Source organism: Balaenoptera acutorostrata, chromosome 6 (genome assembly GCF_949987535.1).
Source record: "Balaenoptera acutorostrata chromosome 6, mBalAcu1.1, whole genome shotgun sequence".
Lineage (NCBI taxonomy): Eukaryota > Metazoa > Chordata > Mammalia > Artiodactyla > Balaenopteridae > Balaenoptera > Balaenoptera acutorostrata.
The window spans coordinates 118,708,978-118,731,237 of record NC_080069.1 but is presented as its reverse complement, the minus strand read 5'-3'; the positions used below and the strand labels follow the sequence as shown (position 1 = coordinate 118,731,237).

General features: G+C 53.9%; 1 protein-coding gene and 1 long non-coding RNA gene across 3 annotated transcripts; one reads left to right on the top strand and one right to left on the bottom strand.

Annotated features, from left to right (window-relative positions):
• Positions 1 to 313: 313 nt before the first annotated feature.
• On the bottom strand, positions 314 to 12,672 carry LOC130708306 (uncharacterized). 2 transcript variants are annotated; one of them, XR_009008491.1, is made up of 3 exons: positions 12,464 to 12,672; positions 4,127 to 4,270; positions 314 to 2,143 (listed from the first exon to the last, which is right to left on the bottom strand). It is a non-coding gene; the product is annotated as an uncharacterized LOC130708306 (long non-coding RNA). The 2 variants fall into 2 exon arrangements; XR_009008492.1 differs by lacking the exon at positions 12,464 to 12,672 and adding an exon at positions 12,316 to 12,429.
• Positions 12,673 to 12,882: 210 nt separating this feature from the next.
• Positions 12,883 to 15,588, top strand: IER5L (immediate early response 5 like). The gene has a single exon (XM_057549451.1). It carries the CDS (start codon positions 13,081 to 13,083, stop codon positions 14,290 to 14,292), a length of 1,212 nt encoding a protein of 403 aa, XP_057405434.1. The 5' UTR covers positions 12,883 to 13,080; the 3' UTR covers positions 14,293 to 15,588.
• Positions 15,589 to 22,260: the final 6,672 nt, after the last annotated feature.

The following is a 22,260-nucleotide window of genomic DNA, read 5'->3' as shown; positions in this document are numbered from 1 at the left end:
CCGCGACAGTGAGAGGCCCGCGCACCGCGATGAAGAGTGGCCCCCACTTGCCCCAACTAGAGAAAGCCCTCGCACAGAAACGAAGACCCAACACAGCCATAAATTAATTAATTAATTAATTAAATTAAAAAAAAAAAACAAATGCGCCCTAATTTTCAGTCACTTGTATATGATACCAAGGAGGGGCAGTGGGATGAGGTGTTTGATTACTTTTACCTGGAGTGCAAGTATTTACAGGTACTTGGAGCTATCGAAAACTTGCACTCTTGAAAATAATAAGCCCACAGAACATTTAAATAATAATCATGGTATTCAGGCACAAAGACAATTTCAACAAATTCCAAAGTAAAACACATTCTCAACACAGTGAAATAAAAATTTTAAATTAATAGCTAGAGAGGGTTCTTTTAATCTAACTTGGTAGAAATTTGAAAACTCTTTTCCAAATAACTCTTGCGATAAAGAGGGAATTCAAAAGGAAATTACAGCCTACTTAGATGTTTCAAACTATTTGGACATTAAATAAAATGAGAGCATTGAATACTAAAACTTATAGGATGCAGCCAAAGCAATACTCAAAGGAAAATTCATATCCATAAATATACCTAAAGGATATTAAGTCCCTAAGAAAGAGATTCTTTTAACAGAAAGTTGGCTTACCCATCAAACAGCCCTCAGTAAGGGGAGAAACATCTGTCTAGTTGTCTTGCCAAGGTTCCTTGAAGTTCATACAAAAGAAAGATTGCTAATACACAGTTTTCTTTCCCAAAACTCTCCATCTCCAAAATTGAGATATGTGGTGATGAAATCACAGGAGTAGCAGAGATGCGTAAATATACACTGGGTTTGCTATTTCCAGTAGACAGATAAAGAAAGCAAGCTAGAGGAAGTCTGTAATGCCTACAGAGAAGCCTCAGTCCCAGTTCTGTTCTCATTACTGGCTCCTTTACCTGAAAACTCCAGTTAAGCAGTGGATAGGGAGGCCAAAATTCTAGACTCTGACTCTTCCGTTCATTAGCTGTGTGACCTTCATAGAATCACTTAACACTTATGGAGTAGTCAGCTTTTGCCATAATGATGCTGTTTAACAAACAACCTCAAACTCTCAGAGACCTCCTACACATTTATTCTCATTGGTCTCTAGGTTGACTGCAACTGGTTGGTCTAGGCTGGACTCAACTAGGTAGTTCTGTTTCAGGCCGTAGGTCAGTTGAACTTGACTCCAGGCTGTGACTTGGGCTCAAGTGTGCCCCGTGTGTCTTCACATTATTTTGGTATCAGAATCCAAATGGGATATATTCTGTTGTGACAGATCACAAATATGCAAGACATAGGGCAGAAGCGTGTGATGTCTCCTAAGGCTTCCTCTCAAGAGGCATCCTGTCTCTTCCACTAACAGTCTGTTGGCCAAAGTAACTCAGGTGGCCAATGCCAAAGTCAGTGGGACAGGAAAATCTATTCTGCCTCAAGAAGAAGGGGAGTGAAGAACTGCTGAACAATAATCCAATCTATCCTACTTTCTTAGCCTCATCTTTCCTGTCTGTAAAATGCGGTTGACGGAAATTCCCACCTCATAGCAACAAAAGTCCTGAGCTTTGCTCTAACCTAACAGTACCTGAACCCTCCACTGGTTGGCTTTGACTAGAGTTATGTCCCCCTGCTGCCCAGTAGGGGGATGGGGTGGCCAGTCCTGGAGCCGGGGGTGGATCCAGTGCCACTCAAACCCCAGGTCTGTTCCTGGATGGAGAAGCATTGGAACCTGTGTCAGGAACCTCACCACAAAGCCCACTATCAGTGTTATACACTTATTATCCATCAAATTTCCAAAACTGCTTAAGTCCCACTAAAATGTTCACTACAGGGATCACCTCCCCTTATCCAGGCCCCTCCGGAGCTGTAAGCAAGGCTGGCTGCCATCACTAATTTACCAGCTGCCTTTTCATCTTCGTCGGTACCTCGAGTCCCTCTGGGCGAAGATTAGCCTGGTGAGCGGCCTCATGCAGACCCCTGGAGACGGAGGGGCTCAAACAGACTCGTTTCAAGGTCCAGTCTCAGGATGATTCCCCAGTCAGTCCAGCCTCCTTTTCAAAGGAAGAAAGAAGAAGCCAAAGGCAGGAGAGTAGAGTTGTGAAGCATTTGTGTTCTGGAAAAGAAAAGACTTGAGTTCAAACCCCATCTCTGCCACTTTCCGACTCTGTAAATTTAAGCAAATTGGGTGAGCTCTGTACACCTCAGTACCCTCATCTGGGAAATGGGCCTGATGACTACATCTCGGGGGGGGGGGGTGTCTGCACAGAGTGGTGGAGGGATGATTCAGAACATGGGATAGAACAGCACCAGGTTGGAACCCCGGCGCTTCCAGTGAGGGATTCTAGAAAAGCTTTGGTCTCTTCATCTGTAAACTGGGGATGAGACAACAAGGTGCCTGACGGGGTGTTTGGAAGTCCTGTGCTGTGAACCAGCGAGTGCTGTGCCTCATATGTACTCAGTTCTCAATAAATGATGGTTCCATCCCTTCTCCGCGACTCTGAAAATACCAAATGGGCTGCCTTGAACAACATGGGGACAGAACTAGTCACTAAATGTGGGGTGATTCGGTGTGTTGCATGATGTGTCCTATAAATGTTAATTAGTCCAATGAGTAAAATATCCAGACTTTGTCAAATCTAGGATGTCATCAATGGTAAGACACATCACAATTTCAGAGGTATTAGATGGGGGCGGGGGGAAGGGCAGGGCGGGGAGTGGGTGCCTTAGAATAGATTAAATTCAGTGTTTGGTACTACAGGTGAGAAATCAAGCCATGGTTCCAAAGAAATTAAATGGTGTCTGATTTCATTACCTTGGAATAGCCTCATCTCCGAGTATATTGCATCCACTGGAGAATGGCTGTCCTTTCCCATTCCCTAATATCCTGAAAGGGTTTAGCACATAGCAGACACTCCACAAATATATGTTGAAAGAGTTAATCAATCTCTCCCTCCAGTCATCAAAGAATCAAGAACAAATCAGCAATGAATGACACTTGTTGGTCAAAAAACTGTGTTCACCACTAAGAAAGGACAAGACTGATTAAAACTTTTTTTTTCTTTTCAAAAGGGACTTCCATTCCAGACTGATGTTAAAAAATATCTTTGTCCACATCTGATACATGGAAAGCTAAAACAGTTGTTCACCAATATCCTTTCGCACAGATAATGTTTGTTCATTGAACAGATAGAAATTGGGCATCTATTCTTGGCTAGGGACTAAATAAGGTATCAAGCACAGAGAGTTGCTTGTGGATTCTGCCCACAGGGAGTTTACAGTCTAGGAGGGGAGACAGACAGACATGTTAAGAAAATAAACTTTTCTTGGTAGCCATGTGATAAGAAGCCCTCCCCACCCTGTCCCCAGCTAAGAGCCTTTTAGTTTATTTTTGTGGTCCACAATTTGGTGAAGCTCTGCTTTTGCTTTCTTCAAGGCCTTCATGTCAGTGACAAAGCTGTGTATTCACTGAACCAGGCCATCTGCCTCCTGTGCGCAACTGAGGACTACACTTTCCAGCCTCCCTTGCAGGTAGGTGGTGCCATGTGACTCCATTCTGGCCAATGGAAGGGAAGAATGCAAATTTAGACTTCACCATAAGACATGCTGCAGCATCATCCACATACTGGCTCCCACCTCCCCTGTGTGCAAGGCTGAAGGCAAAAAAATCTGGGATGGTGGAACTGACAATGGGAGGAGGCTGGAGGAAAGCTGTCTGATCCATTGGACTGAGAAAGAAAGACATTTTTATTGGGTCAAGTCCCTAAGATTTCAGGAATTATTTGTTACTGCAGCAGAGCATAGCCCAACTCACCCAGACCTTTATGAAAATCATTCCCATTTTCTAATGAATGAGAAATGAATGGGACTAAAGATCTCCTCACTGCCAAGGAGGAAAACCAGGCACTGAGGAAAGACCCTGCTACAAAGAGGCAGCACAAAAGGGAGATGAGGCTCTAGGCTGGGGCCATTGCTGTCCCTAGAGGATCAGTGAGGGGGCAAACCACCTCCCAACCCTGAGCACTATGAACCAGCGAAATAGGCTGAAAAGATGAACCAGAACAGCATCAAAGGTTCACAAGTTCACAAGGATATTCACCAGCCTCAGCTCTCAGAGTCCTGGAGGCCACCTTCTTCTTCCTGCCCTCTGCTTCCCCAGGTGTCAGGGTTAAAAGAGCCAGGTGTGGAGGCAAGCCAGTGTAGATTCCAGTCAGTTCACCTCTCTGAGCCTCAGCATCCTCGTCTGTAAAATGGGCATGATAATAAAAGTACTTCAGTCATAGATTCTGTCATGAGGATCCAACAAGATGATTCATGTCAAGAACTTGGTGGCTAGTACACAGTAAATACTCAATAAATAGGCTAAGGGGAGGGCACTGGGAGCCACCACCAAGGACACAAGGCGGAGACCCACTTTGCTACATCCTGGGGTCAGTTCTAGGGAAAGGTTTTGACCCCCCAGCACAAACCACAAGGGTTCACTCTCCAACCTGTAAGTCTCTCTCCCCTTCCTCCCTCTCGGCCAGATTAATCCCAGCCCCTTTGAGGTCACAGGCTGGGCTCCTTGCCTCATTTCCACCCCTCCTGAGGCCAGAGCTGTGACTAGGTAACTCACTTAGCCCTGAGTGCGTGTGTGTGTGTGTGAGTGCGTGTGTGTGTATGTGTGAGTGTGTGATGGGGCAGGCAGTGTGGAGCCATGTGACTCCTGCCTCCCTCTCCACCACTCATCAGCGGGAGGACCCGCACAGATACTTCTTGTTTCTGCACCTCGGTTTCCTCATCTGTATGACAAACATAATGATGGGGCCTGGGTCCCCCAGGGAATAGGTGGGTTTGCTTAGGACATGGATGTCGAGGGCCCCCCCGGGTGCCCTTTCACCAGCACAAAGTCCCGAACTGAGATCCTACTTAGCCCCACGTTTTAAAATTTTTTTAAATAAAAAGGAACTCAGGAGATGAATTGAGGACAGATGATTGGTACTCACTGGGCTGTCTCTTTCTCACTCTACACACACACACACACACACACACGCACACACACATACACACACAAGCGCACACACACATACACACGCGCACGCACACACACTTGAGAAATGGGTTTTTTTTGAGAAATGCTCTCAAAACAAAAACAAAAACTCTGCTTTGTTCCATGTAAGCAGCATTAAAAATTCACCAGTTATGGGGAGTAGGAGGGACAGGAGTACAGCCTGAGCTCAGAACAGATTGCTAGAGAGTTCGGGCCAGCGAAGCAGGGACTTGGGCCTGGGGAAGGCCGGCGTGGGGGGTGGGGGGAGGGGGCCAGGGGAGAGCTGGGAGCTTGGGACCCTCTGACCAGTGTGCCTTCGAGGCTGGTCACTCCACTGCCACAAGTCCCCATCACAAAGCTCTATTTACTTCTTTATCACCCTCATTGCAATCTTGTTTATTTATCTGCTTACTTATTTCTTGTTTGTTTCCTGTCTGGTCTGGAATGTAAGTAAGGTCCTTGAGAGTGGGGTTGTCCTGGTTCTAGGAGCTGATGCAGAGCCTGGCACACAGTAAGCGCTTAATATTTGTGAAGGAACAAAAGGATGAAGTGAACAAATGAGTAAATGGATGAATGGACAAAAGACCAAGGACGAGGCACAGCTGGTCAAGAATGGATGACACAGTCTTTCTCTAGCTCGGATCAGAATCTGGTACCCACGGACCAGCAGCAGCCAGGAGATGTGTGGCCCCAGAACTTCAGTTCTCTGGGCCTCAGTTTCCTCAACTGTGAAATGGGGATTATTGTGCTACCCACCTCATTAGATTGTTTTGAGGATTAATGAAAAAATCCATATTAAACATAGTTCTGTGCCTGGCACAATGGTCTATAGTTTTATTCCCTGAGTAGGGAGGTGGAGGTGGCAGGTGGCACATACACCAGCTCCCACTACTCAAATGAAAAAAAAAAAAAAAAAAAATCTCAGATTCAGTTCCTAAGATCCAAGGAGCTTCTCACTCCTTAGGAACTCCCAGCTGAGGCCGGTGAGGGGACAAAGGTCTGTACTAAGTGAGTTATAAAAACAACTCTGAGCCAGGAACCTCTGAGCCACCCCCCACCCACCCATACACACACACAAACACACACACACACACACCAAGGGCCGGCCCAGGATTAACTCTGGCCTGCCCAGCACGCTCTGCTTCTGGCAGGATTTTGAGAAAGGAAAAGAGGGGGGGGGGGAGTTTCCCATTTCAGTACTAATCCCCTCAACTCTTCAAAGCACTTTCCGGTCATTTGATGCTCACGCTGCCTCCTGGAGGAAGGTGACAAATGAGCAAACTGAGGCCCAAGAGAGGCGATGCGCATTACCTGAGGATAATAGGCCAATCTGGGGCTAGAACCCGTTTCTCCTGACCTCCAGACCCACTGTCTGCTGAACCAGCCCAGATGTCCAAAGCGCTGAACAGACACTCCATCCTCATCCCAGGGGCAGCTACCCAGCAGGTTTGCCGTAAAGGCTCCCAGCTGAGCCCTTGGCAGACATCACTAATCAACTGGAGCACACACCAAATCCCTTCCAACCCAGGGTTCCGGGCAGACACTACCAATCAATCGGGGTTGGCCTAGGAGATTAAAAGGATCCTCAGCCCTGCTCTGGCAGGGAGAGCTGCCTGGTGTTCTTAGCACAGCACCTGCTCATTGGCCAGTATTTAGTCCACGGTTATTGAGTGAGTGAATGAATAAATGAATGAATGGGTGAGTGAACAAACAAATGGGCACCCAGCCGGTGTCAGGTGCTTGGGCAGAGACCCCAGGTGAGAGATCACATCCGCCCTGTATGCACATTCCATCGATAAGTACAGAAATCATTCAAAAGGCCAATGAATCCAAAAGTAGCAGCGGGGGTCTGCAGTCCTCCCCTGCTGCTCCCGGTGCCCCCACTTCCCCAGAGTCCTGGGATTGCAGTCACTTCTCCTTCCTTGCTCGATGACCCCAGGCAAATCACCCAAGCTCTCTGTGCCTCAGTTGCTTCATCCATAAAATGTAGATGATAACCAAACCTGCCCCAGAGGTTGGCGTGGGGCTTCAAGGAGACCAGCACGCGAAGCGCTTGGCCCAGTGGCTGGCACAGAGCAAGAGCTCCAAAAAGCCAAGCTGCTGTCAACCTTCCACATTACACTTAAGGACCTTGAAGCCAGGAGCCATGATGCCTTCCTGGGCACTGAGCCTGTTGCCCAGGACCATGCTGGGCAAACACAGACCGGTCATTAAGCTGTGCCTGGAACACTGACAGGATGACGGCTCTTCAGGGCAGAAGGAGGGCTCCCCGGCTCCAGGACCCCAGCCAAGCTTCCCAGGGCCCATCAGCCACAGAACAGCCTTCTTGGGGTACAGCAGGGGGCTCCCTCGTCCAAACACCACTGGCTCCACAGCCTCAGAGAGGACTCAGCAGTGACCCCTGTGGTCAGCTGTGCCCCATGCCTTCTCTGCCACTGTCCACAGTCCCAAATCTCAGTCCCCACGGAGCAACGCCCACTCCAAGCCACGGAGACAGCGAGCTGGGGCAGCCAGGGGCTGGACTGGGAGGTGGGACGTCTGGGTTCCAGTCCCAGCTCAGGGCGACACCTCAGCACATCCTTCCTCCTCTCTGGACCTCAGTTTACCCATCTGAAATTAGGGATGGGGGCAGCCTGATGCCTAGGGCCCTTCCAATTCTAAGTGTCTTCTGCATACTTATATATATTGACTGATTTATTTCACAAATATTTATTGAGTGCCTACTGCATACCAGGCCCTGGGCCTCAAGCTGTTCTCTCTGGTGAAAGGCCCCTCCCCCTCCTTGGCCTCCCAGTCTCAGCTTCCTGCAGGAAGCCTTTTCCAGGCCAGCTTTGGGGTCTCTCCCCTGCCCTCCTCCAGCCCCGACCTTCCTATCACAGACTTATCGCTCTGTGTCATCTGGTCTGTTTATCTTGTCTGCTTCCCTCTGAATTGTGGCCTCCTGAGGGCAGGATCACGTCTTGTTCCCCGACCCATTTGCAGGAATTCCAGAGTAGTGTTCTGGAAATATCTCTTGGGCCACTGTGCAAAGGAATGAATGCGTCAGTTCCAAATCTCTCTCCCCCTTCCCCCTCCTCCCAATACAAAACCCTCAATTAACCTTTTTGTCTCTGCATCCTCTTCGGCAAACCAATCCCTGGGAACCCACCAGGCAAGTCCCAAAGCTGACCAGGGTCCTTCCCAGCATGTCTCCCACTTCTGAACTGGGTGACCAAAAGGTGCCCACAGGCATATGTGGCATTTCAAGGTGTTCACAGCTCCATTGTGGGGCTGACAGCACCTGGGGTTTGACGGGAGCCCAGGTCCCGAGAGGTTCTGTGCCCTGCTCCGCACTGTCCCAGCAGACCCTCGGTAAATATTTAGGCATTAATTAACTTCCTCCAGGGAGCGGTGACTCAGGGCCAGGTGTAATCTCCTAGCTCCGGGGGGAAAAGGTGAGCGGCCCAACCTTTCTCAGGTGCCCAGACCAATAAGGCCAGCCCTTCATTCCAAGAAGCCTGGTCTCACTCGAACCTGCCCCCCTGCACACGTGTGCACACAGATACTCATACACACACGTATACACCCGATGCCCTGGACGGTCTGTAGTACCCTGCTCTGAGCCGTTGAACGTCCGAACAGAAGCCTTATGTGTGACCCACCCATTCTATAAACGTCTGTGAATTCCTACTGTGCGCCCCCCAATCTTCATTGCTCCCAGGGGCACCAAAGAGCTCAGCTGTTCCACTGCCTCCTTCAGCAAGTGTTTTCTTACGACAGCTGCAGCAACTCTCCCGTCCAGGCCACCCCAAAAAAGATCAAGGGTTTTATTAAGCTGGACAACTGCTCAGCCCTCCCCATTAGCCACCTCTTGATTCTTGAGAAGGTGGGGAGACCAAGTGAATGCGGGCCCCAGACAGGAGGGCCCAAAGAATGGGGCCACGCAGATGGGGCTGACCACTTCTCAGCTGGCCCCAGGGAGTGGAAGACCCTTAGAAGAGCTCAAACTCACCTTGGGGCAGAGGCTAAGTAGGGGGCGCTGGCTCCCCTGCCCCCAGCCTGTGGCTAGGGAATCCATTTCCATCCCTACCTGGTGTCCCATCTGGACCCCCAGAGTTAGGGGGTGCAGCTCTGAGAATGGCTGTCAGTGATGAGCTGAGCTTGGAGAGAGATTTGCTCCTTCATGGGTCCTGCAGGCCCTGGTCTCACAGCCATTGTCAGGATAGTCGTGGGGTGTTGATCAAGTCAATGTTACGTTCGCCATGAGCTGAGCCCTGAGAACTGGACTCAGATCCACCCACGGCAGAAGCAAGCAGCTGATTTCAAAGAACCTAAAGCGAGTTCCAATCCTGGAAACAGACCTGGGTTCAAATCCTGCCTCGACCTCTTCTTGGCTGAGTGACCTTGAGCAAGACACATACACTCAAAGTCTTAGTTTCCCCCAATAAATTCTCAGCAAGTACAGAATGAAGGTCCAAAATCAGCATTAATAACACATTCTTGAGATGTGGCACATATATACAATGGAATATTACTCAGCCATAAAAAGAAATGAAATTGAGTTATTTGTAGTGAGGTGGATGGACCAAGAGTCTGCCATACAGAGTGAAGTAAGTCAGAAAGAGAAAAACAGGGCTTCCCTGGTGGCACAGTGGTTAAGAATCCGCCTGCCAATGCAGGGGACATGGGTTTGAGCCCTGGTCCAGGAAGATCCCACATACCGCAGAGCAACTAAGCCTGTGCGCCACAACTACTGAGCCTGCACTCTAGAGCCCGCGAGCCACAACTACTGAGCCCGCATGCCACAACTACTGAAGCCCGCGCGCCTAGAGCCCGTGCTCCACAAGGAGAGAAGCCACCACAATGAGAAGCCTGTGCACCGTAACCAAGAGTAGCCCCTGCTAGCCACAACTGAGAAAGCCCGCATGCAGCAGAGAAGAACCAACGCAGACAAAAATAAATAAATTAAATAAATTTTTTTAAAAAAGAAAGAGAAAAACAAATACCGTATGCTAACACATATATATAGAATCTAAAAAAAAAAAAGGTTCTGAAGAACCTAGGGGCAGGACAGGAATAAAGATGCAGACGTACAGAATGGACTTGAGGACATGGGGAGGGGGAAAAGTAAGCTGGGACAAAGTAAGAGAGTGGCATGGACATATATACACTACCAAATGTAAAATAGATAGCTAGTGGGAAGCAGCCACATAGCACAGGGAGATCAGCTCGGTGCTTTGTGTCCACCTAGAGGGGTGGGATAGGGAGGGTGGGAGGAAGATGCAAGAGGGAGGAGATATGGGGACATATGTATATGTATAGCTGATTCACTTTGTTATAAAGCAGAAACTAACACACCATTGTAAAGCAATTATACTCCAATAAAGATGTTAAAAAAATAATTACATTCTTGGCATCTTGCAATGTGCCAGACGCCATGGGTCCCAGACGTGATGGTAGAACCAGATAGGACCTCCCGCTTCCCTCCACGTGCTAATGATATCTCAAAGGTGAACTTCAAAAATAAACAAATGGGGGCTTCCCTGGTGGCACAGTGGTTAAGAATCCGCCTGCCAATACAGGTGACACAGTTTCAATCCCTGGTCCGGGAAGATCCCACATGCCGCGGAGCAAATAAGCCCGGGCGCCACAACTACTGAGCCTGCGCTCTAGAGCCCGCGAGCCACAACTGCTGAAGCCCGCGCGCCGAGAGCCCGTGCTCCGCAACAAGAGAAGCCACCGCAGTGAGAAGCCCGCGCACTGCAACGAAGAGTAGCTCCCGCTCACCGCAACTAGAGAAAGCCCGCAGGCAGCAACGAAGACCCAAAGCAGCCTAAAATAAATAAATTTATTTTAAAAAAATAAATAAATAAACGAACGAAGGCTTTGTGTCAAGACAGGCCCTGGGGAAGTAAGGGGCAGTATATTTTTATTCTTACAGGGGTACTATCACATAAACAAGTTCCACTTCTGTGTGTTCCTATCACCAGATCACCAATAGTATGAAAGTAAGATGCCCTTTCTCACAGTTCCCTAAAATGTCAATCCTGGCTTCTCTGGGTGGGGGCAGAAGAGGTGCTTCTGATCACAGGGGCTCAGACCAGTTTGAGATCGTTCACAGATGGCATGGAAAGGCCAGGGCACTGGATCTGGAGCTGTGGGACCTCAGACAAGTGCCTTCCACTGTCAGTGTCCCAAGTTTCATCTGAAAAGTGGGGTACGTGCTCCCTAAATCTGTTTTTACCCTTGATGCCTGGCACTGAGTAGATGCTGAAAATTTGTTTGAGGAAACCAACCTGGAGAATTCTTAAGTCTGAGGGGAGACCCAGAAAGTACAGAACGGGCTGGCTGGGTCTCTTTACTCCTGCCAAGGGATGAAGTAGGTGCTGAGGACAACAGGCCCAAGGAAAGAGGAAACTCAGAAGAAATCCCAAGGAGAGGGGGAAACAGCAGGAAGTTTGCTCCTGGGGCCTCGTCCCACCCCAGCACCGCCCCCCAATCGCCCCCAAGGCCCACCTAGCCCTCATACTCTCTGTGAAGCCTCTTCCTCCTTCAGGGGCCAACTCGAGGACCCCCTCCTCAGGCAAACCTCCCGACCACTTCAAAGAGACCCTCCCACCCAGGCGCCTTGGACCCCCCCTATCTGAGCACCAGTCACCCCCTTTCGGGCTTCCCAGTCCAGGGGGAGAGCGCCCTGGAGATCGTCCCCACCATATGAGGCCCCAGCTGGGAGGAGGTGGCCCGTAAACGGTTCAGGACTAGAAGGAAAACAAAAGTGTCAACAAAAGTTAAGTGAGCGAGTTCCTCGGCCCTTGGTATTCGCCTCCCGCCTGGAGCTCACAGCCCTGGTACAAATCCGAGCTCTGCCCCTTAGGAGCTGTGGGATTCCGCCACGAGTCACCCCGCTCCTCAGAGACTCAGGCCCCCGCTCTGCCTGCAGTCACAGGGAGCGAGTCAGGGCGCTTCTGGCCGGGCCTGCCCCGTCCTAGGCACTTAATAACAGTCCCTATTGTCATTATTATTAGTTAGGAAGGCAAGGAAAGGTTACAGAACCGGTGATTAGGACACTGGATGTCAGCTCTCAGAACGCCTTTAGACCTCAGCTGTTGGCGAGGGGCACGCCTCCAAGCCTCCCCTATCAGAGGAGACCAAAATTCACCATGTTTTGGTTTCTCCCGTCAGACAAATGGGGAGGACGGCCCTTCCCCGAGTGTTCCCTGAGTCTCCTCAGCCGAAAAGTCAAGGAGTCAGGCCCAACATAACTCGGCGGCTGAGGGTACCTCGAAATCTCTTTCTCCTGAGGGGTCCCCAAAGGTCAAGCCGGCGGCCCCACTAGTCTCTTGAAAAAGCCTTGCGTCCCGCGGGTCACCCGGGGGCCGTAGGTAAGAAAGGAGGTGCCGCGTGGCCGGGAGTGGGAGCCGCGCTCACCTGCCGCAGGTGAGGCCCAGCCGTACGGAAGGGGGAGGAGCCGTAGCAGCAGCACGCAGGTGAGCCGACCCCCGGCTCCCAGGAACTAGGCCGAGGGTGGCCGCGGGCTCCAACGTGGCGGCTGCGAGGCGACCCATGTCGCAGACAGCGGCCTCGGTGGCTCCGAGTCCCGCGCGGCGCCGCGGCCACAGGAGAACATTCGAGGCAGCGGCGGCGTTGGAGGCCCGGGGTCCGTTCGGTATTTGAATAGCACAAAGGAACCGCCTTGGTCTGATTGGCCAGTCTAGTGGCCCCGGGGCGGGTAGCGTCTGTCACTCGGGAGGTTTTGGGCACTCTTATTGGCTCATCCGGTGTGGGGCGGGGCCCGGACGCCCGGCTAAATAGCTGGGGCCGGGGCCGGCCGAGGCTCATTGCTTTGGCGCCGTCTGGGGAGCACGAGCCCGCGGGTGGCGCGCAGCGCATGGTGGCGGCTCCTCTCGGAGCGCAGCCGACCCGCTGACCCGGGCTCCGTTTCCCCTGACCAGCACGTCCCGGAGGCCGGCTGGAGGCCGAAACAGCAGCAGCATTAGCAGCAGCAGCGATCGCGGCTGCTCCGCCGCCGCCGTCTCCGCGGGAGCATGGAGTGCGCCCTGGACGCCCAGAGCCTGATCAGCATCTCTCTGCGCAAGATCCACAGCTCCCGGACCCAGCGCGGCGGCATCAAGCTGCACAAGAACCTCCTGGTGTCCTACGTGCTCCGCAACGCGCGCCAGCTCTACCTGAGCGAGCGCTACGCCGAGCTCTACCGGCGCCAGCAGCAGCAGCAACAGCAGCAGCCGCCCCACCACCAGCACCAGCACCTCGCGTACGCGGCGCCGGGCATGCCGGCCAGCGCGGCCGACTTCGGCCCGCTCCAACTTGGCGGCGGCGGGGACGCGGAGGCGCGCGAACCTGTCGCCCGGCACCAGCTGCACCAGCTCCACCAGCTCCACCAGCTGCACCTCCAGCAGCAGCTGCACCAGCACCAGCACCCGGCGCCCAGGGGCTGCGCGGCGGCGGCGGCCGGGGCGCCCGCGGGCGGCGCGGGGGCGCTCTCGGAGCTGCCCGGGTGCGCCGCGCTCCAGCCGCCGCACGGCGCGCCCCACCGCGGGCAGCCCTTGGAGCCGCTGCAGCCGGGTCCTGCGCCGCTGCCGCCGCCCGCGCCCACCGCGCTCTGCCCGCGGGACCCTCGCGCCTCGGCCGCCTGCTCCGCGCCCTCCGCGCCCCCAGGGGCCGCCCCTCAGGCGGCTACCGCCGCCTCCCCGCCCGCCTCCCCGGCCCCCGCCTCCTCCCCCGGCTTCTACCGGGGCGCGTACCCGGCCCCCTCGGACTTCGGCGTGCACTGCAGCAGCCAGACCACCGTGCTGGACCTGGACACTCACGTGGTGACCACGGTGGAGAACGGCTACTTGCACCAGGACTGCTGCGCCTCCGCCCACTGCCCCTGCTGTGGCCAGGGCGCCCCGGGACCCGGCCTGGCGTCCGCCGCCGGCTGCAAGCGCAAGTATTACCCAGGCCAGGAGGAGGAGGACGACGACGACGAGGACGCGGGCGACCTGGGGGCCGAGCCCCCCGGGGGCGTCCCGTTCGCCCCCTGCAAGCGCGCCCGCTTCGAGGACTTCTGCCCGGACTCGTCCCCGGACGCGTCCAACATCTCAAACTTGATCTCCATCTTTGGCTCGGGCTTCTCCGGGCTAGTGAGCCGACAGCCGGACTCCTCTGAGCAGCCGCCGCCGCTCAACGGGCAGCTGTGCGCCAAGCAGGCGCTCGCCAGCCTCGGCGCCTGGACTCGAGCCATTGTCGCCTTCTAGGGACCCCCGAGGGCACGGGGACCCGGGGCCCCGCGGGGCTGGGGCCAGACAAAGACTCGGCCAAGGGGCGAGAGGAGGGAACGAACGGGCGCCCGGCCACTCGGGGCTGAGCTGGGGGCGAGCAGAGGGAGATGGCTGATGTTTTATAAATTGTAAAATAAAAAAAAAAGAAATCTAAGATCTTGGACTTTATTTTTGCAGAGAGAAAAAGCGCCTATTTAAGTATGCTTTGTGTTTCTCCTACTCTTTTTTTTCTTTTTATTGTAGTGATTGCAGTGGTGTTTAGCGAGGAGCCAGCCACGTGAGGAAGGGCTGCTGCCCGGCGGAGGTGCCGGGCAGCCGGGGGCGAGGCAGGGCGCCCGGACCGCCGGGGCGCGCTGGGGGCGCAGCGCAGGAGGGCGCGGGGCCCGGGGCTCCGATTCCAATCAGTTGTCAGACCTAGGAAGCCTGGCGCTCCGTTCTCCCGAGTCCCTCCGTGGGGTGAGGAATGGGTCTTGTGAAATCCTGAGCAAAAACAAAGGCAAACTCTATCTCCGAAAGGGACGTTTGGGTCACATTTCCTCTCTGGGGGCGGCCTCCAAAGTTCTCAAAATGAGAAGGCAGAAATGAAAACACTTCAACTTTTTTTTTCTTTTCTTCGCGGGGCGGGTGTCTTGAACCCCTCCTCTCCCCGCCCCTCTGGCTCTGTCCTCCTCCCCTCCTCCACCCGTCTTCCAGACTCAGGGGTGGCGCCCGACACCCCGACACTCTCGGACACTGTTTGGGGAAGGGGTGGGGGGCGGGCACAGCCGACTACATTTCCCATCATGCCCAGCACTGCGGTCCTCACTAAACAAAAAAGGAAGTCGATTCCTTCACCTGGATCCCCGGCGGCCCCGAGGGAGGGAGGGGCCGGGACCGCCGACTGCGTTGGAGACTTTTCACTAAGTTCCTGGTCGGATGTGGTGTTTGTGTGTGTGCTTCTAAGTTGCACTGTCCTGGTTCAGCCTTCGGTTGCATTTCATGAAACCAGCATTGTTCGAGCCTGTGACAGCCCCGTCCTGTGTCTTTAGCTCGATAGATCTTGTTTAATTTAAAGCCTTTTGTTGTAAAAAGGTGGGGTTGGTCTGCAGCCCCTCTGGTTCTCTATCATCAGCACCATGTGGACTCCAAAACAAGTTGCCAACCCTTCCTTTCTTGGCTCTTCTCCCTCATTGCCCTGTATTTTTGTGCATACTGAATTGTATATCACCGGGTAAAACTGTTCAGATTATTTGTTTAAATTTATAATCTTAATAAAAAGTCGATTATAGAGGATGGCGGTGCCTTGTTTTCAGGTCGGCCTGGAGGTGGAGGGGAGGGATAGAGGGTGGTGAGGAGAGACCCCTACCCTCCGGCAAACCCCAGCTCTCCTGGGCCTGGGAGGGCAGGATCTGCCCACATCCGCAGGGCCGGGGGTGGGAGCGGAATGGGGGTGTGGTGCTGGTTGCTGGGGAAGAAGCCGGCGCTGCGCGCTTCCCGGGCCCCCCTCCCCAGAGGGGCCTATCCCCCACGGGAACCGGCCGCCCCCAGGGTCTCCATCAGGAAGCCGAGCGAGCCTCCAGCACATTTCCTGACCTGCCAGGGGCGCAGGGCCTGGTCGGCCTCACGTCTGAGCTCTCTTCGGCTGGGGAGAGCAGCCGGGGGACGCCGGGGGGCTTGCGGGCCACCCACACTCCCCGCCCTGCGCCTCCGCCCGCACGTCCGCACATCTCGGGCTGCAACTTGGGGAAGTTTTTTCCTTTTCCTTTTCTTTTTTTTAAGTTGAGTTTGTTATCACTGCTCGGTGCCACTTGGTGGTGTGCTGGCGGCGTCTCCCTCCCTCCTCGCGCCCCTCCCCTCTCCCTCTCCCCTCCCTCCCGCCCGCCTCTCTTCCCTCCCCAGTGGATGTAGGCAGGAAGGCTCCAGGCGCGCTCTCCCCGCTGACCACCTACGGAATGACCTCAGAGTGGGAGAATGTGCCAAGGCCCCGAGGAAGCTCGCGTCCTCCCCCCTGGAACCAAATCCACATCTGGAGCCGCGCCTCGGGCTCGGGGGCGCGCGGGTTGGTTCCAGCGTAAGAGGGGATAGGAAAGATTGAAGGGGGGGGGGGGGAAGAAAGAAAGAGAAAAAAAAGAAAAAGAAAAAAAGCAAAGTGGCAGCTTGCTATTTGATAGTGCCTCTCTCTCCCTCTCTCTCTCTCTCCCTCTCTCTCTCCCCGCCCCCCCGTCCCTGGCGGTCTCCCCAGTGCCCTCTCGCTCTCTTTCTCGCCCCTGCGCTCCCCGAGCTTTGCTGCACGAGCCACCCCGCAGGACGACTCATGTCCCCGACCCCAGCCTTCACGCCTCCCGCAGCGAGAGGAGGGGCTGCCGCCGAGAGGCCCCGCACCCCAGTCTCCGAGAGGCGGACGCAAGCCAGTCCCAGGAGCCCGCTGGGCTCTGGGTGCCGGTGTCGCGCGAGGCGAAGTTCTCAGGGACACTCCAGAGCCCGGGGGGCCGCGAAGGGCCCGCGATGGGGATGGAGGAAGAGGGAGGCTATGGAGGCGTGAGTTACGGGGAGGAAAGGCACCTTCACCCCCCAGGGCTGTTTTCTCGGCCTCCCACGGGAAGAGTCTGGAGCTGCTGAGGAAGGGTAACGGCGTGTCGCCCTCCTCTCCATCCTCCCCCCCCCCCACCCAAGTCCGAGGAAGAGCTGTTTGATGCGCGGTTTTGATTCAATCCGCCAAGCCAGTTGCCAGAGCTCCCCCTAGCGCTCTTCCAGGGTGCTGCAGCGGCAGCGGCTGGGAGTGGGCGAGGCACAGCCGGGGGCGGCGGGGCTGCTGGGGGCTGCTGGGTGCCCACCTGGGGCACAGCGCTGCGTCGGGATCTAGCCCTGACTGGAGCGGGAACCGGGGGCTGCGTGCATCCCCACTCCAGGCCCGCGGGGAGCAGGGGGCACGTGGTCGGCCGCCTTTGTTGGGAGGGCGGACCTGGGAAGGGACCAGCCGAGGGGCTTGGGAACTCCCACCTGTCCTTACGGCAAAGGAGTGTGGGTGGTGGGCTGCGAAATAAGAGCTCTGAAGTCAACAGGACCCCGGACCGGGGTTCTCCTCCCCTCTGCCAGGTTTTCTGAGCTTCAGCTGCGCTAAGAGACCTCAGGCACACTGGAATCTAGTGAAACCGTGGGGAGGGGAAGGAGGGCGCCGGAAGCACCTGGAAGAGAGGTGCCCTTCCACCCAATTATCTTTTCAGGGCCCAGGGACCTTGGGTAGCCACACAAAGGGTTAATGCCCTGAGCACAATGCACAGCGACCCAAAACACAACCCCCTGCCCACCTACCTCACACTAAGACATTCCACACAAAGTGGTAACACAAGCAGCGCTGATGTTACAGTACACACCACACTGAAGGCCACACCTGGCCGAACGCACTGTCCCCAACACAAGACGCTCTAAGGAGCATCGTCACTCCACTCAAGGCCACGCCCCCTCCCCGGAGGTTGGCACAGCTCACAGCGTGCTCTTCCAGAACATCCTGAGAGAATAATACTCCCCAGCTGAGAGCAACTGAAAGGCTGAGGGGAGGGGGGGCGTGGGGAGGATGCGGGCCATGAGGGTCTTGGGAAAGGGGGAAGGGGGCAGGCCGGCAGGCAAACCAGGAGTCCAGAGACCCAGGTCCACAGACAAGCCCTGCTCTTTCCAGGAAAAAGACCAAGCCAGACCCCACAAGAGCCCCCAGGCAGGACTTAGTGTGGGGGGCTACTTGAGGAGGCAGGGAGATTGGAAGAGACTGGGGGACTTAGGGAGTGATGAGACGGAGTTTTCAGAGAACAGCAGTTCTGGAAGCGAGAGCTCCAGCAAGCCCCTGGTCCCCCCAAGTTAACCAGCGCACACGCGCGCACGCACACACACACATACTTCCCTCAGCTCCTAGAACACCACAGGTCCTGCTGTCCTTGATACGTGGTGTAAAGCAGAGCCAGGCTTCAAGCTGTGCTCCCAGCAATGTGGAGCTGCGGGGATAACAGCTGAGAGCCTGGGAGAGCTGCAGGCTGCCCTCCAGAGAAGCCAGGGGCTGGGGATGCATGCCCTGGGCTCCCAGGAGGGTCACTGTGTAGGATACTGAGATCTGAGTGCTACTATCCTATGTGTGTGTGTGTGTGTGTGTGTCCGTGGGTGTCGCTCTGGTGCAGGGCATGTCTTTCTGCATCTCCATGCACGGGACACGCATTTGCAAGGTGCCCACTTAGTGCCTGGCCAGTGCAAAGCACTGAGCTGAGTACTGAGAAGAAGAACAGCAGATAAAAGGACAGCAAATCCCTCTGTATGTATTCACTCAGTTAATTTTCCCAGCTACTCTCAGAGATAGATACCATGAGCATCCTAGTTTTAGAAATGAGAAATCTTGCCAGAAGTCACATGACAAAGAAGTAGCCAATCTTCCTGCTGGAGTTCACAGTCTCGTGGAGAGGAACGTATAACATATTACAATGCGAGCTGTCAAATGACCCTGATGTTGTCTAAACAATAACATTGGTAAGTTCCAGCTGAACCTGAACTAGCAGGGTGGAGGGATGGAGAGACACACAGGACAGCGGTGTCTGTACCCCAACCCACTCAGGGCAGGGACTGACCTCTTCCTGGTATTTGTCAGGATCTTTATGGTAGGGAACAATGACTTGAATGGAAACAGCTTGGGCAAAAGGTGGGATTTCTTGGTTCATGGCACTGAACTGTACAGTGGGCCGGGGTGCGGCTGGCTTCAGGTACAATTGGCTCCAGGGACAAATCTCCAGATGCTCTCTCTGCCTCCTGTGACTTTCTTCTCTGCATTGAGCACGCCACTCTCCTACTGCAGACCCACGTCTCACGACAGCTGTAAGAGGCAGCTCCTGGACTCCCATCCCATGGCTTTTCCACCCAAGAAGGACTGTCCTCTTCTCCTGTTTCCAACTCAGAAGATCTCAGGGAAGGACCCTGTCCTGTCCCAAACCTGCAGCCAGGGTTGGACGGGGCTTGGTAGTGCCCACTGGAAAGCTCATGGGCAGAGAAGGGACGCTCTTCTCAGAAAAGGGTGGTACAGGTGACAGACCAAAGATGTCCTCCAGAGAGAGGGGCTGCAAGCCAAGCAAAAGGAGGCATTTTCACGTGGGACATGGGGAGACCCAGGGCACAGGCATGGTTGCCTCAGGGCCTGGGTGATTAAGTACAGCCAACACAGCTCTGGAAAAGGAACATTCCCTTGCTCCTCAGCAGGGTAATGAGGTTCCAGGGCCATCTGATGCCTCCCAGCGTTGCCACTCAGGAATCACCAGGGGAGGGGAAGCTGCAGGCCCCAGGAGAGGGGCAGCAACAGAAGCCACCCTCAGGGAACTAGGGCAGTGGGTACCCACAAGGAGGCCAAAATGGAGGAACTTGGCTGGAGCTCATGTGTGGCTCTCCCAGGCACTCCCAGACCTAACTGAAAAGGCTTTGAGGGGAGGCCAAGGTGCTCGCCAGAGGGATGGAGAGGGACATGCTGAAATTAACATGCCCACCTGTACACCCCCAGCTGGCAGGGCCTAGGGACATCTGGGGTACAGGTAACATTATCGATACACATGTGCAGATAAAACAGACAGAATAGAAGCTGGAAAACGTTGAAACGGTTGAAAGGTGGAGGGAATATAGATGACCTTTGTTTTATCATATGCACGTTTCTATGTTTTCCAAGTTTTCTACAATGAGCATGTATCACTTTTATATTCAGAAGAAAAAATTAACACTATATTTTTCAGAGAAAACTGTGATGTGACAGGTGCTATCATCGATGTATAGTCTGCTACAGAGCAGAGAGCAGGGAGCAGCGATATGCAACCTGTCTGGGGCAGGCTCAACCCCTGAGAACAGAACGCTCAACCAAAAAGCCGTGGCTCACCAGAAGTCAGCCTCCTGCCCTCTGTCTCTGTTAAGAGACTGTGAGACAAAAGGACAAACATTGAGGACACATCCTGGAGGGAGCTTTGCTTGTTCTCACCTCTGACCCCTGTCCCAGCTCCGCCCAGTCCTTCCCATCAATCATCACAGAATGTTTTTCTCAGAGTTGCTAGATTACCTGGCCAGGTGGGTAGTAAGAGGCAAAAGTGCTTGGGAAACGTCTTCAGCAACTTAAGCTGAAACTAAAGACGAAGTGGCAAAGCTCGGCAGAAAGGGCTCTGGACTAGGAATCTCTGGAGACCCAGGGGCAGGTTCTGGGATGAGTTGCTTTCCTAGCAGGCCCAGGTTCCCTCATCTGAAGAGATAGAGCGGGAGGAAAGAAGTAAGGTCCTAACCCAGTCTTGATGCTGCAAAAGTAGAAAAAGGAACCATTGCTTCCAGCCTTCTGATGATCTGAGGCTTGTGCCTAATCACAGTAAGAAAACTGCAGGTGGCAATATCAGACTCCACATCTACCCATGAGCATGGTCATCTGCCTATGTCACTGACTCATTCAAGAAATGCATCCAGGGCTTCCCTGGTGGCGCAGTGGTTGAGAATCTGCCTGCCAATGCAGGGCACACGGGTTCGAGCCGTGGTCTGGGAAGATCCCACATGCCGCGGAGCAACTGGGCCCGTGAGCCACAACTACTGAGTCTGCGCGTCTGGAGCCTGTACTCCGTAACAAGAGAGGCCGCGATAGTGAGAGGCCCGCGCACCGCGATGAAGAGTGGCCCCCGCTTGCCACAACTAGAGAAAGCCCTCGCACAGAAACGAAGACCCAACACAGCCATAAATAAATAAAAATAAATAAATTAAAACAAAACAAAACAAAACAAAACACAGAGGCCCTCCATCACTGCTCAACCATTGTTTAAAAAAAAAAAAAAAGAAATGCATCCATTCATCCATTCGTTCAAATATATATTGAGTACCTATATATGCCAGGCACTGTGCTAGGCACCAAGGACGCAGCATGAACAAGACAGACAAGGGCCCTGCCCTTATGGAGCTTACATTCTAGTGGAGAGACAAGACAACAAGTAAGTGAACCATTGAACAGTGAGATAAGTGTGGTGGGAAAATAAAACAGGGCTAGAGAAGACTGGTGAGGAGCTGGTGGCACCACTTTAACTTTGATGATCAGAGGAGGCGATATATGAGCTGAGATCTAAATAGGTCAGTTGTATTAGTCAGTGTAGGATAAGCTCTGCTGCAGTAACAAATTAATCCCCAAATCTCAGCAGTTTAACACAACAAAGATTAATTTCTTGACCATGCAAAGTCCAACTAAATTGGACTACTCTCCCAGGATGCTTTCCCCCATGTGGTGACTCAGCGATTCAGGAGTTAGGTTATTCTGCAATGGAAGCGATTCTCCTCACTTATACTCACAGCCCATTGGCCGAATTAGTCCCATGACCCCGCCTAACTGCAAGGGGCCTGGGAGGGACAGTGCCCCTGGCGGTCTGGGAAGCAGATGGGTGGGCCCTAGAAGTCTCTACCATACTAGCTGGAAGAACAATGATGGAAGAGCGTTCCAGGCAGAAGGAACAGCAAGTGCAAAGAGTAAACACAGGAACTCATTGGCGTGTTGGAACTGGAAGAAGGCTCCCAAGAGGGAGAGGGCAACGGGGAGAGTGGCAGGAGATGGGACCAAAAAGGAAGGCAGGGACGGGAGGATTCAGTTACCACCCATGAAGGGACTTCACGAAGTGCCTGGCACACAGCAAGCACTCAAGAAATGGTAGTGATTCTTGGTGTTATAGGAACTTCCTTCTTTCCCCCAGGTCAATGGGGTGGCGGGGGGTGTGCCTGGTGGGGGCAGAGGGAGGGGATAAACCAGTATAACAACAGTCTGGAGCAGCTGCCCCAACCAGTTTCGGCTGAGGCTCCAGGCCAAGCCGAGCTTTGTCCCTCTTTCCAATGGACTGAGCCCCAAGGACACACCCGTCCAAGGGACCCTCAGCAAAGAGGGAGGGTGAGCGGGTGGACGTAGGGCTATATATGGGTTCCTTGTGCAACATCCCCTCCCTG